General features: G+C 37.6%; 2 protein-coding genes and 1 long non-coding RNA gene across 4 annotated transcripts in view; 1 reads left to right on the forward strand and 2 right to left on the reverse strand.

Annotated features, from left to right (window-relative positions):
• The window catches only part of LOC110095675 (protein OPAQUE1), a gene marked incomplete in the record, with an annotated part of 123,054 nt that extends 108,673 nt beyond the window's left edge, over positions 1-14,381 (forward strand). Inside the window, 7 exon segments of the mRNA XM_028700385.1 lie at positions 9,586-9,656; positions 9,759-9,858; positions 9,917-9,973; positions 10,057-10,113; positions 10,218-10,298; positions 10,385-10,467; positions 13,931-14,381. Of these exon segments, the coding sequence (XP_028556218.1) occupies positions 9,586-9,656; positions 9,759-9,858; positions 9,917-9,973; positions 10,057-10,113; positions 10,218-10,298; positions 10,385-10,467; positions 13,931-14,066 (585 nt within the window).
• A 1,064-nt stretch (positions 14,382-15,445) lies between these two features.
• Positions 15,446-17,932, reverse strand: LOC110109132. 2 transcript variants are annotated; one of them, XM_020840067.2, is made up of 3 exons: positions 17,510-17,932; positions 15,805-16,084; positions 15,446-15,728 (listed from the first exon to the last, which is right to left on the reverse strand). In XM_020840067.2, the coding sequence occupies exons 1-3, from the start codon at positions 17,773-17,775 to the stop codon at positions 15,654-15,656; spliced, it is 621 nt and encodes a 206-aa protein (XP_020695726.1). In that variant the 5' UTR covers positions 17,776-17,932; the 3' UTR covers positions 15,446-15,653. The 2 variants fall into 2 exon arrangements, with proteins under 2 accessions (XP_020695726.1, XP_020695725.1); XM_020840066.2 differs by having other exon boundaries at positions 15,446-16,084; positions 17,510-17,926.
• LOC114581095 lies at positions 16,091-17,130 on the reverse strand. Its single transcript, XR_003702899.1, has 3 exons — positions 17,113-17,130; positions 16,892-17,022; positions 16,091-16,577 (listed from the first exon to the last, which is right to left on the reverse strand). It is a non-coding gene; the product is annotated as an uncharacterized LOC114581095 (long non-coding RNA).
• Positions 17,933-18,465: the final 533 nt, after the last annotated feature.

An 18,465-nucleotide genomic window follows, 5' to 3' on the forward strand; every position in this document is an offset into this window, starting at 1 on the left:
CCACCTGAGTGGATAATGATTGTGGGTTGCCCCACTATCGATCAGAACTACTACCTCCCTTCCATGGATCTTCCCCTTCACCTTTCATGGTATGACTAGGAGTAAATTCCATCACAGAATGAGGGATACCTCGGCCACCTCCAACTGGGGGTTACTCTGCTCCTCATCAGAATCATCACCCTCCTCAGGCGCCTCGTCTATATAAGACGGTGAGAGCCCGAAGACGCGATCCTTGCATCTGTGACCTGGAAACAACTTCTCCTCACATCTGAAACAAAGGCCCTTGGCCCTCTTCTCCTGCATCTCCTCCTCAGTCAATTCTTGAAGCTTCCTGCAGTTCTAGTCACCCCGCTCTTCTCCTTTCCACTCTCTCTAGGGACACTAGGGCTTGGCCCTTTTGGAGCCAAGTAATGGTAGTTGTCCTGGTGGGACTCCTGAGTGGTTGTTCCTCCAACTTCGAGCGTTGGTCTTCTGGTTCTCCACCAGCTGAGCCAACTCCATTGCCTCCCTCAGGTCTCTCGGTCTCATGACCCCACAGCATCTCTAATTTCTGGCTTGAGCCCCTTCATGAAGTTCCCCCCCCAACGTGCTGTTCGATAAGCCCTCCATGTCTCCCACCAGACTCTTCAAATTTCTTTCTGTATTCCTCCACTGTTCCCTCCTGAGGAGAGGGCATAGGACTGCTCGGAGATCTCCCATGGACTGCCCCCTGAATCTCTCTCTGATGGCCTCCTTGAAATCCCTCCAAGTTCTCACCGGATCCCACTTATCCATGTACTTGAACCAGCAAAAGCGCCCTCCAAGCACATGCTAGCAGCCATCAATCTCTCCCTCCTCCATAAGGCCATTCACTGCAAATACCTTTCCACTTGTGGATCACTCATCCACGTTTCCCTGTTCGAAGACAGGCATTTTCAGCTTCCTGGCCCTAGTGTCCATCCCATATGCTCTGTTCCCCCCATGGCCTCCTCTGTCCCAGGCAATGGGGTCTTCCCAAGTTCCTCTTTCTCCATATCGGGGCTCATCCTCCCTCCTCGGCCGCCGATAGCCATCTTCCCCTGCGCTCCGCCATGGTGGTGGATCCCCATGGTCGGTCCACTGGATCGGGCCTCCGACGAGCCAATCCTCCTCTCTGTCTTCCCTGAAGTCTCTCCTTCTATCATGCTTCTTCCTCCTGATGGATTCCCTAGTAGCACTTCTTCCGTTGCTACCAAGCAGTTCCACTCCTCTTCTTCTTCGGATTTGCCTTCTCTTACCCTTGCTCCCACTACCTTCTCCTCTTTCCTCCGCTGGCACAGCCCTAGTTTGCCCTTCCAACAATTTTTTTCATCATCTCCTCCAAAGCCATGAATTTCCCTTCCATATTCTCACTCAACGTCGCCATCTTCTCCTCCAGATCCGCCTTAAATTGACCCACTTCGGTCTCCAGACTTCTACACGTTTAGATGCCATGGGAACCAAAAATGGTCTCCGGATCCCTTCCGAAAAGCAAAAATCTGCAGCGAAAACGTGAAAACAGCCCCCACCGTCCGGATCTCGCTCTGATACTATATTTGATAGGTACCACTTGAATATTCCAAGTGATTCCTATCGGATCGTTCGCCAAGACACGAATATTCCGCGTTTTCAATAGAAAACAGCCACCAATAGTGGAAAAAACTGAGAAAATAGGAGAAACGTTGGAAAAACAATCGCAACAATTGTATTCCACTAGTAGACGATCAAAACCAAAGCAAGATACAATGTTCTTCAATTCGATAGGAAGAGCAACTCTCCCACAATCTCCGGCAACGCCAAGAGCCCAAGCAAGAAACCCTAGAACACAAAACTCTTTTCAAAAACAAGGTGAAAACCTAATTCCTCTCATAATCCCTATTAATACAATCTAATACAAAATAAAAGCAAAAGGACTTCTCTACCCTTCCTTCTCCTCCAAAAACACTTAAACCATGTTTGAATTTCAAGTGGACCCACCCAGCCCCCTTCTCCTTCCGCCTGTTCCCTGGCCCGTCTCCGCCTGGAGAAAACCCGGACCGGCTGGGCCGGTCCAGGTTGAGCCGGTCCATGCTGGACCGGCATAACACTATCTTATGCTTTATGAAATCTCTAACTAGCACGACTAACGAATACTGAGCTTTGGTCTCTCTCTCTCTCTCTCTCTCTCTCTCTCTCTCTCTCTCTCTCCTCTCTTCTCCGGCAATGGCTGGGGTGAAGTGGTGATAGAAATGGATTAGGTTTTATATTAAAAATATATCATTTTAGGTCTGGCGCTCGGTGCCTACCATCCCAACATCATTGTGCTCCCAAAGAATATTTCAGATGCCCCAACAGCTTCCAAACCGAGAGCTTGGCGCTGCGGCGCCCTCTCTTTACATTTGGTGACTTGCATTTTCTCTGTCTCAGTTCACATTCTTGGCTTATTTAGAATGAATTAACCACAGTAAAGCTCGAAACTATCAACTAATCAAGATTATACAACATTCATTTTAATTTATATTAATTACTTAAAATTTTGGGACCGTGGGTTTTACGATTAATGTCAGGAAATTGAAACATTTGTATCCTACAATAGTTAGAAAATCATCGATCACTTTTTTTTTTTTTGCTAGAGCAGGATTTGTAAGTTTTAAAAAAATCGGCAAGGTTGTTTATGTGGTCTGTGGCTTATTAATCTATGATCTAGATCTAAGGAAGATAATTGAAGTAGCTGAAAACAGAAAAGCTAGAAGTCAAATATTTTTGAGTAGGACAGCATGATTTGGATGCCCTGTACAAAAGAGTTGAGAGAAAATTCTTTTTTTTTTTTTTTTTTTTTTTTTTTTTTGTATAGTTTGAGTCGTCGTTTTGATTTCATAAGGTAAGTCTAACTTTTTTGGTGAATTTTATTTTCCTCATAGCCGGGAGGCTTTATGAAGAGTTTTCAAAAAATTTCTTTGATGTGTCCTTTCATCTTAGCCATAAATTATTTTTGGAAGAAGGCTTATGTTTTTCTTTAAAAAAAAGTTTGTTGCAGTAAGTCTCTTAACTTAGGATTTTATAATTGTCATGACAGATGTTTCAGAGACTGGAATGTTGAGAACTATCATTCTTTTTTGTTCTTTAGCCTTTATGAGAGAAAAAAATTTTATTTAGTGATATAGTAAGTATTTTCTACTTAAGATTTATATGTGAACTTGCTTTAAGTCATTATTGAGTTTTTCAATGAACTTAAACACCCTTTATCTTTCTACAAATTATTGGAGATGTTTTGCATCATCGCGGCTTATCTTGAGAACTTATAATTATCCATTTCAAACCAACAAGTCTACATTGTGTTAAAGTACTCAAAAACATTAATTTTATATTGCTTGGTTATTAAAATTGCAATTTTGATCTCATAGATTAAGGTTGCATCCTTCAGTTTTGAGTATGTTGATTAGACAGGATCTCAAACTTCTTTTGCAACAGAGAGGAACATATATGACATACTGATTTTAGTTATCATAGTAACTGTCAATCATGTTATGATCATGAAAATCCACTTCATCCCAAATTACTAATTTTAGGCCTTTTAGCTTTGGAGGAGGATCTATAAGATAGTGGATATTTCATTTTCTTTTAATAAAGATTTTCACAATGTCGCCATTTCAGATAATTTCTTCTATTTAGGCGATATGAGGCTTGTATCCCCTGGAGTTGTCCTTTAGTTTAATTGTTGTTGTTGTTGTTGTTGTTATTGTTATTGTTGTTGTTGTATGATAGTCAACTCTTTGGAAGGGAGTTCAAAAAAATTAATCTTTAATGAAGAAAATGAAGAATCTCACAAGGAGAAAGAAAAATTAGAAAAAATGTTGGAGGATGAAAACCTTGATCTTACTTTGATATCTGATGGACCAACGACTAAGCTAATGGGCCCTACTAGTGTGGGAGAAAGTCAAGAAAAGAGGGGAATTATTTAGGAAAGTTTTAATTATAATTGGGAGTGAATTTAGTTAGAGAAAAAAAATCTTATTTGAATTTCAAATCTGAGAGGAATTATTTAGGGAAAGCCCAAGGGAGTTAATATTCATTATGTTAGGAGGAATCAAGTGGGAATTGTTTAGGAAATTTTTAATTACAATTGGGGGGGAATTATTTAGGGAAAGAAATATAATTTAAATTCAAAATCTAAGATGGAATTATTTTGGGAAAGTTAGCAGGAATCAAGGAGGAATTGTTTAGGAAAATTTTAATTATTATTGGGAGGAAATTATTCAGGGCAAGAGATCTAATTTGAATTCTAATATGAGTGAATTATTTAAGAAAAAGGGACGGATTTGGGAGGGAATTAGGGGAACCTATTTAAGTCTAACAATAGGGTGATTTTAGGATTATGATGTGATTTTATTGAATTGAGATTGTTTTTAGGGAGTTTTGGGCTCTAGCCGTCAGCTAGGGGTTTAGGAGAGCCGAATCTTCCGCTCCAATTGAATATCTAAGTATATAATGTGTTTTTCTTCTTAGCTCTTGCAATAAAAAAGAGTTCTTGTATGTTCTTCTTCCCAAATTTCTTGTGTTATTCTCTAGTTTTATTGAAATTGCATCCACTTTCTATTAAATTAGTATTAGAACCATGTCCTGGACTGAAATATAAGTCTTCCTCGCTAATTTTTGCTACATATGTTCCCTCTGTCTTGCTATTTTTGCTGTCGGAAGACCATATTTGATGCTTTTTGTTGTTTCTTTTGTTGTTTGGTGCCTAGATTCATGTACCTCGGGTGGGAAGAAAGGTAGAAGTGCTAGAAGGGGAGATCAGACCATTGAAATTTGTTTTTGTAGAAAATATTTCAGATTAATGTTCACCCATCCATGGAAGATTGATAAAAAGTTTGCCATCATGAGGAGATGATGAGGAAGATGCTCGAGTTCCAAACCAGAACGATTGTAGAAAATATTTCAGATTAATTTTCACCCATCCATGGAAGATTGATAAAAAGTTTGTCATCATGAGGAGATGATGAGGAAGATGCTCGAGTTCCAATCCAAAACGACGTCGTTGGAGGCAGGGGGAGCCGATGGCAACCAAGGGAGTGGAGGAAACCCTAATCCGATAACCAGAGAGGAAGATCAGGAGGTGGAAATATTGGGGGAAGAAGAGGAAATGTCACTTCCGTGGGGAAAGGGTGCAAGAGTATGATTTTTTTGTGGAGCTACAGAGTTTGGAAGGAGATAAAGATGGGGAGAAGATAGAATCACCAGATATGGTTCAGCCTCCCCTACAACAATATCGAGGGGTGTTCCAGCCAGTTCAGGGGTTGCCTCCGCGAATTTGTGTGCATCAGTGCATGCTATCATGTTGAAGGAAGGAGTCTCGCATATCAGTGTTTCTTTGTACTGTCATCCCCGTATCCAGAACAAAGTAATTGAGATATTATTTAAGGAGATGTTGGAGGCATGAATCATTCAACCCAATGACTTCCAATCAATTACAAGCATTTCAAGTAAAGGTATTAAAACTAATTAATTATAGAAATAGATGCAACCTAACTATTCTATGCTACCCCACAGTCAGCCTAAATTTATTATTGTTATTACAAAGTTTTGATTTATCTCTATGAGCTATGTCATGATTTATGCCAATCTGTTATCAAACACTTAAATAGTATTTAGTCTAACTAAGAAGTACAACTTAGTCCACAGAGACATTCCCAATGTCAAATCAAATAATTACAATTATCCTAAGATAAAACCAAGGTTTAAAATTGCGCAATATGAGGCTCGCCTTTGCGCAATTCCAGTAAAAAACGCCTCGATGCTTACGCCTCGAGTTTTTTTATGAGGCTTGCGCCTCAACTTGGTTGAGGCCATGAGGCTTATGCCTCACGCTATATATATTAAAACTTACATAAATCTTGAAGTAAATGCCCGACATTGGACTCTATAGGAGAGAAGGAAGGGGAGAGAACAGTTCACCATAATGATGATTCAAATGAAAAACCCCTTAGTGATGACAGTGCTGATGACTTATGAGTTCTTATGTGATATGTCATTGCTATTTATTTTTGGAAATTGGAATTAACTTATGAGTTCTTATGTGATATGTCATTGCTATTTATTTTTGGAAATTGGAATTATATGTTAATGAAAAGAATATTGGGATTTGGGAAAGATAGAATTTTGAGTTGAACTATATTTCATGTTGTCTTATTATTCATATATTTTGATTTCACTTCATATCTTATGCTTTTTATGCTTTATATTATTTACTCATTAGTATATGACAAATTTATCATTTTATGTTTACGCAACCTTTTGATTTTGAGGCTTACGCCTCAAAACGTCTAGAGGCTTACGCCTCGCCTCATGAATGAAAAACGCCTCAATACCCGATTACGCAATTTTAAACATTAGATAAAACCAATAATATTAATCTCAACTATGTAGCATATAAAGTATATTAAAATAAAAACTTAAGTTTAATATTAACATTAACTGGGTATATAAATTTTGGTTTTTATTTTTGCGAGAAACAAATGGATGAATAAAAGGGTTATCATAGGCTCTCTAATGTTTGATGACGTTGAACCAAAGAGTTATGAAGTTGAACCATAATTATAGTGATTGCTAGCTGATGGAGGTTTCATGATTTGCGAAATGGAGGAGATGGCATCTGATGTAGACAAGGGGCTTCCCTCGAACAAGCTCAATCAAAATTGAGCTGAAATTTTAGCTCATTTATGAGCTAGTCTTTAGTTCACTTATTGAATTAAGGGTTAACTCATTATTAGCTAACATTTTAGTTCATAGTTATCTTTTTATTAAATGTAATTTTTATAGTTTTTTATGTTTTAATTTATGTTGTCTCTTGGGATTCCAAAATGGCTTTTGGAATCCCAAGAAAATGTGTTTTCCCATGCCGTGGCTCCTTGGCTTCCACAGTGGGCTGCTGTTTTCCGTGCCATGGCCCTTGGATTTCCGGCCGGCTGTTGGTTTTCCGAGCCTGGGGGGTTTCCTGTGGCTTTGGCGCCTTGGTTCCGTGCGGCCTCTTTGGCTCTCGTGGTGGCTCCTTTGGTTCCTGGGCTTGGGCTGTTTTCCGTGAATGCATGGGGGGATTTCCATGCTTGTGTCGCTTGGATTTGTGTGTGAATTCAATGCCATGTCTTTTTGTATTCAATTCTCATACCTATATATATGGGATGGTTTGTAATGTTTAAAAAGAGAATGATATGTTATTTTTGGAAAAGGTATAACCTGCGGGTTTGCTTGGAAAAGCTTGCGAGCTTTGTCCACCTTTCTCATCCCCTCCGGAAATCTTGCGAGCTCTTTCCAACCTTCGTCTTGGCTTCTAATATCTTTCGTCTCTCCGCAAGTGTCACTCCACGTGATGTCTTCGCCAGCGAAGGGGTTTTCTCCGACCTCTTACTGTATCTTTCTTCTCAAAGTGAAGCAAGTTTAGGGTGTCTGAAAGTTTTGTGGAAGAGTCTTTGTAATTCGTTTAAGTGTTTGAGTCGTTTCTGTAAGTTTTAATTTATAAGTCTGTTTTAGATTTGAAATGTAAGAGTTTGCTATCTTATTCTTCTTTAGTCTCCTCCCTTTCTTCCGTTGCATGTGTGCTTCACCCCGTGTTGCCGGCGGAGGTCCTCGGGTGCCCCATCCCCCGGATTTTTGCCCGCATCATTTGGTATCAGAGCAAGTTAGGAAGTCCTAGATTGTCAAGTCTTATTTTTGTTTGTCAAGTTTTATTTTAGTTTGTTTTGTCGTGAGTCATATTGTGAGTCTAAGTTTAGATTGAATTTTGAGTCTAATTTTGAGTCAGTCAAAAAATGGAAAACAACAAAAAGATGGCTTCATTCATGGAGGAAAACGATCAAGATAATCCTGATGTCCCTCTTCCGTTGGACAGATGGATTCCCACAGAAGGCGATTCAACTGATTCGCTTTAAGATCGTCTATACAAGCTTCAATATCACATGTTCTTATGTGATCAAAAATTCGAGAACTGGAAGAGATATCTACAAAGACAATTCGAGGAGCAGGAAAAAATTTTAAAGAAATTTGAAGATAAGATCAAATAGCTAGATGCACAATATTCACCTCCTCAAGAGAACCAAAAGCTAACTCATCGGGAGATGAGTTCTCAAGAAGGGGAGTCTGATGTAGACAAAGGGGGGGGTCAACTCATGTCCAAAATAAATCAATTTTGGCTTCCCTCGAGTTTACTAGCTCAATCAAAATTGAGCTGAAATTTTAACTCATTTATGAGCTGGTATTTAGTTCACTTATTGAACTAAGGGTTAGCTCATTATTAGCTAACATTTTAGTTCATAGTTATCTTTTTATTAAATGTAATTTTTATAGTTTTTTATGTTTTAATTTATGTTGTCTCTTGGGATTCCAAAATGGCTTTTGAAATCCCAAGATAATGTGTTTTCTCATGCCGTGGCTCCTTGGCTTCCACGGTGGGCTGTTGTTTTCCGTGCCATGGCCCTTGGATTTACGGCCGGCTGCTGGTTTTTCGATCCTGGGGGGTTTCCCGTGGCTTTGGCGCCTTGGTTCCGTGCGACCTCTTTGGCTCCCGTGGTGGCTCCTTCGGTTCCTGGGCTTGGGCTGTTTTCCGTGAATGCATGGGTGGATTTCCGTGCTTGTGTTGCTTGAATTCGTGTGTGAATTCAATGCCATATCTTTTTGTATTCCATTCTCATATATAACCTATATATATGGGATGGTTTGTAATGTTTAAAAAGAGAATGATATGTTATTTTTGGAAAAGCTATAACCTGCGTGTTTGCTTGGAAAAGCTTGCGAGCTTTGTGCACCTTCTTTCTCATCCCCTCCGGAAATCTTGCGAGCTCTTTCCAACCTTTGTCTTGGCTTCTAATCTCTTTCGTCTCTCCGCAAGTGTCTCTCCATCTGTATCCTTCTTCTCAAAGTGAAGCAAGTTTAGGGTGTCTGAAAGTTTTGATGAACAGTCTTTGTAATTCGTTTAAGTGTTTTAGTCGTTTCTGTAAATTTTAATGTATAAAATCTGCTTTAGATTTGAAATGTAAGAGTTTACTATCTTATTCTTCTTTAGTCTCCTCCCTTTCTTCCGTTGCGTGTGTGCTTCACCCCGTGTTTCCGGCGGAGGTCCTCGAGTGCCCCATCCCCCGGATTTTTGCCCGCATCAGCATCGCAGAGGGGCGAAGGGTTTTCAGGTTGGTTTCCCTGATTTGGCACTTGGCCAATAGCCTAATTCAGTTATTACGGTTTGGGTTACAACAGTTAAAAAGAAATTATAATTATGTTTATCTATATCATGATCATGATCATCACTATCCATAACCTTATCCCAAATTATTCTTACTGGTTACTACAAGACATTAGTCTTTTGAGCATTATTTTACCCATTTATCTGCACTCTGTTTTGTATAGCTTATGCCATCCATTTTGCATGCCTAAAGTATTATGTTTGTTTATATTATTTTAGTTCAAATAGGTGCTAATCCTACTCTCTCTCATTTATATGTTAAACATAACATTTTAAGTGCCATTCTTACAATTTTATAGCGAAGTGGGTTATTATCTGTTGTAATCTTCGTTCTTTTTCCTTTTAACTTTTATTTTATTCATAATTTGTTAAATATGTAGGTACCCTCCTTCTTTATCCGCAAACTTATTACTCAACTCTTCTCCTTTATTAACATCCAGCTCTTCAATAGGTAAATGGATTACTTCTTGAGTTTGCACCATCTTGACTAATAATATCCTGATTTTTTATCTGTTTGGTTTCTTCTTTTTTTTTTTTTTTGGTAAAATATTAGTTTGTTGCTGAGAAGGGAATGTTGTACATTTTCTAATGGAGAGTATGTGAAGTCTGGACTTGCAATGCTGGAAAAATGGATTTCTGATGTTACTGAAGAGGTAATGGCTAATGTTTAGCATTTTGATTATTCTTACCTGACCCTTTTGCTCGCTGTAGTTTGCAGGAACGTCCTGGCATGAGCTGAATTATATCAGACAAGCTGTTGGTTTTCTGGTAGTATGGATGCACCAAATTACTAGGTTTTGTATAAAAATATAACTTTTTGATGGATTTAATTTGTCCTCTTATTGTTACAGGTTATACACCAGAAAAAGAGGAAGACTCTCGAAGAGATCAGACAAGACCTTTGCCCTGTACGATCTATCTTGCCCTTTAATCCTTTATCGATCCTTTAGAAATGCCGACTTTTCATAAATTAGGATGGATAGTGTAGAATTGACTACTTGAATATGCACAGGCACTCAGCGTAAGGCAAATTTATCGGATTTGTACAATGTATTGGGATGACAAATATAGCACACAAAGTGTTTCAAATGAGGCATGTTCATTTTGGTGCCTCAAAACTCAATTAATCCTATATGCTTGTGTTTTTTTATTTTTTAACCGTAAGTACATGACTTCCAGGTTGTTGCTTCAATGAAAGAAATGGTAAACCAAGATTCTCAAAATCTAATGTCAAGTTCATTTTTGCTTGATGATGATATGAGGTATGTGACTTTCAATGTGCAGTCCTAGTTTTTTTTAGCATGTTATGACTGCTATTTTCTCGTTAATGTGCTTGCTGAATTTTTTATGTTGAAAATTTATAAACGTTTTGGAATATTGATTATATAAATAGGTGCAATACGTGGGAGGTGCAGTTTCAATTATTGTAGACTTCGGCTTTGTTTGAGACGGCTTTTTTATTGCTTCTTAAAACAATTTTCTATTTTAAAAATTAAAATTTTTATACTAGAAAGTTGCTTTAAGAAGCAGTAAGAAAGCCGTCCTGAACGAAGCCTTTGAGTTTGAAACTGGATGCTTAGACTGAAGCTGATGGGTTGGAATTGACTGTACTTTACAATTACCTTTTATATGAAATATGCTTAGGAGGAACTGCTAATATGATGCAGGACTACGTACGAATGCAATGTTTGTAAAGATTTGCACAACTCATGATTAGAATAGCAATGACGAAACCATTAGCTTTTAAAACAATGAATAAAAGAAGAAAGGGGTCACACCCGCTTAGGCTAAATCATATAACCAAAGAGTTGGAAAACTTTTAAAATAAATTAGTAAATCACTTTATGCTGAAATAGTAGTGTCAATACAATCCCTAATCTAACAATGAAAATTAATAAGCATAAAGACACTCAAAACCCTACGTTTACTAAGCTTAACAGAAGCAGGGAGAATCGTCCTTCGTGACTACAATCAAGCACAAGAGAAAGTTAGATTTAAGAAATATATTGAAAGGGGAAAAAGAGAACCTCTCGTCAAGGAGCGGTGGACTCAACGCCTTCAAAATGCTCGTCGATTGCTTCCACTAAAGTGTCCAGAATACGCTCTAGGTAGTCTTCGACGGTGTGGTCGATCCTCATATTAACGTCGAAGAAGGTTGACTGAAGAATATCAGTGAAGTCGTCCTCGTCGAAGGTTAAGCCGTATTCAGTTTCTGGATCCGCCATTCATAGGATCTAGGTAACAAATCTCCTCCCGTCTTGATAGTGTTCTTAAGTATTGATGATGAGAAAGAAGTTTCTCTTGTAAGTTGAGAGAAGAAACAACCCCAAATCTCCTCCCAAATCTGAGAACAATTTCAGATTTTAATCCAAAACCTGAGAAAATTTCAGATTTCTCTATTTAGAAGATAGAGAATTTGGAGGGAGAATTAAGGCTTCGAATTCAAGTGGGGAATTAATGAGCGAGAGAGGAGATTGGAGAGAGAGAGAGAGAGGGGGCGGGTAGGGGATAGGGCCGGCGGCTATGAGGAGGATGGAGAGGGACTTGGGAGAAATAAATGAAGTTGCCAAGTTTAGGTTTAGCAATTAGGAAAGGTTTGATTTACTCCAATTTAATTTGAAAATTAAATTGAGTTCTATTAGGAAACTTTCCTAAAATAGGTCAAGACAAATAGGAAAGAATTTGAGTTTGAATTTAATTAATTTGGATTCCCAATTGCTTAATAAATTAGAATTAAATTAGGAAATCCAGGGGGGGAAGGGAAGTGCGGGCCGGTGGTATGGCCTTGTATGGCCGGCGGCTAGGGAGAGAAAGGGAGGAAATTAAGGAGGCATTATATTTTAGAGTAAATTAAGTCATCCTAATTTATTTAAAATCCAATGGAGGGAGAATTTGAAAAGCTTTCCTAAAATAGATTTTATAATTTATGAAAGAATTTGAATTTCAAACTGAGAGAGATTTGAATTCAAAGACCCACTAAATTATGACAATCCAAAATTAGGAAGAATCCAAAGTAGGTAAAGGGGGTGGAAGGGGTTTAGGCCGGTGAGTTGAATGGGGCGGGTGAGGGTGGCCGGTGGCTTGTGGGGGTAGAAATCGTGGAGTTTGGTTAGGGGAGGATGTTGGCTTGAGTTTGGAGGTGGAGTTGGATGTAAGGACTACGAAGAAGGGAGGTGGAAGGGGAAAGACGAGAGGAAAAGAAGAAAACCATGAACCCGGCCATCTCCAAGGTTGGTGGGTGATGCGATCTCCCTCTCCTAGGGATCTCTCCAAAGTTCTCTCCAAGAACTCTCAAATGCTCTCAAAACACAAGTGTAGAAAAATCTCATAATAATCATTCATTTACTTGAAAAATAAAACATGAGGCTATAAATAGTCAAGTACATGAGACTCAAGAAAATAAAGACAAAATTGCCCTCTGGGCTTACATACAACATCTCCTACTAAAAGGGTACAACTGGAAAACAAATACATGACACTTGAAAATAGAAAATAGAAAAATACATAAGTAAGAAAATAACATAAATAACTCTAAAAGTACAAAGACTTGATCGTGGCTGTAGATCGGCGACCACGCCTCTGATAAACCTTCCACGAACTCATGTCCCCATCATAATGCTTTGCATATGCCCTCAGAGCTCATTTGGTAGCTTGAATTTTGAAAATATGCTTTGAAAAATATTGGCTTTTGTAGGTTATATTATTTTGTTGGATTAGTTCAAAATCAATATAAATTTTTTACTTCACAAACACCCCTAAATTTTCTCAAAAAATGAAGATTTATTTTCATATCCGGATTGAGTGATAACAAAATCATCTATTTCTAAAACATGTTTTTCATCTACGATTAGGGGTGTCAATATTTGACACGACACGAAAACCCGACCCGGACCCGACCCGGAAAATCCGGGTTGGACCCGACCCGATTTCAAAATGGGTAGGGTTCGGGTTCCAGAAATTGACCCGTTTAAAAAACGGGTCGGGTCCGGGTTCCCGGGTCAGTTCGGGTTCGACCCGAACCCGACCCGTGACCTGAAATTGACACCCCTGTCTACGATCAACCAAACGAGTTATTAGAATGTTATGTGCTGCGGAGCATAAAGCAACACGCCGATCCCATGGGGTAAATTTTATTGTTGGCCAAATTGTTTTTCATTACTTGATCTAACATGCTATGAAACATTCTTCTGAAGTCCATCTTTATTGTGCATCGTTAAGTGTGTTGATTTGGAACAATTTTCAATTCAAATTAAGCTTTTATTCAGAAAGTTTTAATGGCTTATTATCCTAATTGATTAGGAAGTGTAGATTATTTCCCAAATTTGTTACTTTGATTGGGGATTAGATCATGAAGTTTTTTCTTTGATTGTTTTGTCTCAAATCTATGCAAGAGAGAGCTAGAGAGCCAAATTGTAATCCATATTTTTCTTCAATATAGTGAAATCATCATCTCCTCTCCGTGAACATAAGCATCTTCGCCGAACCAAATAAATCGTCGCATTCTTTATTTTGGTTGTGTGATTTGTATTGTTTCCGCTGTGTATTACACAACAAAGTGCGTGTATGATGGATATGTAAATATAAATATTTAAATTGCATTAATTAAAATTTAATGGGATTTTGTGCGCTAGTGTTCAAACAACAGCAGATTTCTTGGTTCTGATAAAATATTTCCATTAATTAGCTACCAAAAATCTGAACCTTTATTTTGGTTTGAGTCCACAGCATTCCATTCAGCACTGAAGATATATCAAAGGCTATTCCCGCAATTGATCCCAATGATGTTGAGCTTCCTCAGTCACTTGAACATTTTCCATCAGCTCAGTTTCTTCTGGAACATTCCGAGGTAATTCGAGCTTGATGGTAGAACTTTTGCCGGAAAGCCCATTCGTGCTCGATCATTTGCAAATATTGAGCAACCTCCTTTTATCAAAGAATATATATACGAAGATGGGTGAAGACCAGCTGTGTCTTAAGGATTGCAAATATTGAGCAACCTCCTTTTATTGATGTAGATTGCTTCTTTTTGCCCTTTTTTTTTGGAAGAAGCAACCATATTTATAGAAAGAGAGCATGTAAATTATGTCAGAAATATCAACATTTATAGGTTAAGTATTCAAGTTGGTCCCGTTCAATTTGTTTATAAAAATTTTGTTAGAGTTGTTGGTTCTGAGCATGTTCTATTACTTCGATTCGCTAAAAGTTTAGTTCTGTAAGACTTGATAATCCTGCTCTCTGATGCACTGCTAAGCGCTAAGGAAACTATTTTGGGACTGTTTGCCTGTTTGGGGTGCCTTCAGTTAGTTAAAAAAAATAGTTGTAAAATTAAAATGATTTTTTTTTAAATTATTGCGGTAATTATAAATTTTTTTGAAAAATAATAATAAAGTTGGAGTGAAAAAAACAATTGAGATAATTTATTGAAAATAATATTTATAACCAAAGGATAATTTAAGTTTTATTTGGGATTATATTTTTATTGATTTTTAAAATAGAATTTTAGAATAAAAGTAAAATTCAAAAGTCATCACAAATGTTTGGAATTTTGAACTATTTAGCATTGTTTTGTTTGCTATATGTATGATGTGTAAAATAACTTAATTTAAATTATGCTTAAATTGCATGCATTTAAATAGCCGCTGAACTTGTCTGTTGCTTATCATCATAGGGATCCTAAACTTACATTCTCAGACTATTGCAATTGATATCAAGTCGTCCACATCAATTCTTTACTTAATATTTCATTCAATTCCCAAAGAACTTGTTAACTACAATTTTTTTTAGACGAAATTCACATTTTCTTATATTTACAAACAATCCATCAGAGTAATCATAGAAGTAACTAATTTATTTATTATAAATCTATGCTCGAGATATCGCTAAGCTTTTTTTGGGCTGAGGTTGGACTGACAGTATAATTATCATTATTAAATAACAAATTCAGCAAAATAGTATAATAGAAATTTAAGAGGAAAAAAAAATAAGAATGGGTAATACCTGACCCGGACTGAATTTCAATAGTAAGTAAGAGCAAACAATTTCCAGCAACGAAAGCTTGTATTATGGACAAATTATTAGGTGCGGACACCAGACAGAGAAAATCATTCGGATTTCTTTCTGTCTACAGTCAAATCGCAACTGCTACAGTACATGCGCTTTTGCTATAGACAGAAAGAAATTCAGATGATTGTCTCTGTTTGATATTTGAACCTAATAATTTCTCTGTATTATGAGCACTTCTTTGACAGTAATCCAAACTTTAGTCAGTCGAACCCCATTCTCATTTTACAAAGATGATCAAACAAAAGCCCCAACACATTCAGGCTATTCAGCTACAACACAAATTCTGTTACCAAGTAAGTGAGAACTGACGAAAATCCTAATGGGGGACTTCATGGTCGTCAGAAAAAACTCATAACGCCATGCTCGGAACTCCCTACAATTCAATCTAATCTATCCCCCACAACCAAAAAACCGGCAGCCAAAACCTCTCGCTAACTGAAGATTTTCTGCTCCTCAAAACCTAAGGAAGACAAAGATGATGAGGATGAACTGAGACTCTCCATGCCCTCCAAATCCATCAAAGAAAAAGACCTCACCGGAAAAGAGTTCCTGTCAGTTTCTTCAACCAGTGGAGAAGCCCAATGAGCTCCTTCAATCCTGCTGGAAGAATTGGCTTGCCTCTTCTTCGATCCACCCGACGACCGATCACACTCCCCCACCTCCCACCTGCTAGTCAAAGGCAGAAGTTTCTTCCTCTTCCTGCTATATGGATTCTCTGGCTTGCCCAGCTCCTTGGCAGATGATAATTTGGCCATGGCATCCGAAAGTACAGCGAAGGATTTCGACTTCCCGCAATAGAAATTTGAGATACCTCGCCTACAAAGTTTAAGAGATAGCCACACATATCACTAATGCAAACAACAATAGCAGTAAAAATCTCTTGCATGAGTGCCTTCGCAGTTCTCTAAAACGCTATTAAGGAATTCCTTATAAAAGGCCCTATAAAGAAGCAAACTTTAAAATTCTTTTTTTTTTAAAAAGGAACTCTCTACAAATATGATTTTAGTGGGATGAAACTTTCGAGTATTTTCAATTTACCCAAAAAAAGCTTTCGACTATTTTTTGTTCTTAGTTTGGGATGGCTTTTACTGCTTCTTAAATCAGCTTTTTAGTACTAAAAAAAATTTTTGCTGCTTCTTAAAGCTGTTTTTTTAAAAACAGTAAAAAAACAGTTCCAAACAAAACCTTAATTTAGAAGTCAAAAGTCAAATATGTAACTTCATGGGGAACTTGCATCAATTAGCCATATGCTAACTTCAATATCCAACATGAGCCGCCAAATAAAGCTGTAACTGGAAACTGACCCGTTCTGGAAAATACATTTCATCTATTTTATAAACAAGCCTGGAATCAGACAAGCTTTTCATATTAAAAAATGTTGAAAAAAATAAAGATTTCTGCAAAACTAAAGAATCTCAAGAGGTTGTTTCCTTTGAATTGATCCTTATTCCCAACAGTCAGCCTATTTAAGTTATAACGACAAGATGCCATCAGATACGTAGCTCCGACCAAGCAGTCAGTAAAAATGGTGCAAGTTCAATATGCCCTCTTACTCGTTTCCTTACTGAAACATCTATCCTAGTTTTGGAATAAAAAAAGATCTCATAATAACTGTACAATTACCTCGATGATGATCATCTAGTTAGTAGCTGTGACCACATTGAAACAATTATAGAGATCTAAGGGTTCAAATCAATAATTGAATCAAAAGCAGAGACCACAGCACCAGAATAGTCTCTCTTTTCCCTCAGAATCTATAAATAAGCAACAAAGAATCAGAAATTTGCATCCCTATGTTACATTAAAAGAGGTTAAATCTATTTTAAGAACAATTAGAGGATTACCAAATTACCCTTTAACCCCGAAACAACCAATAACATACTTATAGTAGCAGCAGACCAGTTCGTGCTTCCAGTCCACTCAAATCTTGTTCGCAAACAACACAATTGCTGGACAAAGAAGTTCGATAAACATATCTAGATACGAGAAACGAAAAACCCCACAATATTATTGCACTATCCAGAAATCGAGAAAATTACTAGCAAACCCAATTTTATTCGGATAAAAATAGCCGCAAACTTCCATCAGCATTTGAAAATACACATTAAAACAGAAAATAAAAGTTCAATGCTCTTCCGCGTACGATATCCAGCAACAAAACTCTGGAACTTAAAATCTCCCAAATCAACAACAACAAAGCAGAACAAAATCACAGAAATTCTCCAGATCAAGAAAGATTACCTAATCGGAAGCGAATCCTCCAAGGCGTCCATGGTCTCCAGCGGCCCCTTGTACGAGCTCTGCACTTCCGCCTCCCCTCCCTCCTCCCCACCCGCCAAAGAACAGTCACTGTTTCGACCAATCGAAGAACTCCTAGAAACCGAAGCCGTCAACTCTCCGATCGCCGCCGGCGACTCGCATGCCGGAAAACATGGAATTGTCCGGTCGCATCTCGGCCCTGATCCGATTCCCTCCTCCTCCAGAGCGATCGACGTCCGCCCGATCATCCCCCCAAGAAACAAGCAACAGTCAAGATCTCGCCGGCAAACGAGATCTCCTTCCGCTCCCAGCTGGTTTTCTAAGAAAAAGAAGAGAGCGAGCGCCAGACGGTAAGGAAGAGGAGAAAGGTATTTATCGAAAAATTTAAAATAATATTTGTAAAGATCACGTATCCTTACTATTTTAAGGTTTTAGATTAAATATGGATATTATAAAGATATAAGGTAGGCAAGGACCTTATCCTCTCAAATGAAAAGCAGATAAAGGAAAAGAGTAACGCTAGGCTGCCCCCATTTGCAGCTTATAAAATTTATTATTATTATTTCATTTTTCTAACAATTAATTAATTTTTTTATTTTTTTTAGTAGTATAGAAGTCCACGAATTAAAAGATATTCATTTCTTCAATTTTTTTTTCTATATTTTTAATTTACAGAAACAGCCGTGATGCACTAATGAATACACATTTGTATATTTTTAGGAAAATATGATTTAGTTTATTAAATAAAATTTAATTTATCATTTCTTGTAACTTGATTAATATTCGTTCTTAGTTAAAATGGAAAACCAAATGATCAGAATGGTCGATATCTAATGTCAATGGGTGAAGATGTAAGATGATAATTGTTGATAGATATTAATGTTTTATTTGGGACAATTTTTTAACAGCTTCTAAAAGCTACTTTATAATACAAAAAT

This window comes from Dendrobium catenatum, unplaced genomic scaffold, assembly GCF_001605985.2.
Source record: "Dendrobium catenatum unplaced genomic scaffold, ASM160598v2 fragScaff_scaffold_1504, whole genome shotgun sequence".
NCBI lineage: Eukaryota > Viridiplantae > Streptophyta > Magnoliopsida > Asparagales > Orchidaceae > Dendrobium > Dendrobium catenatum.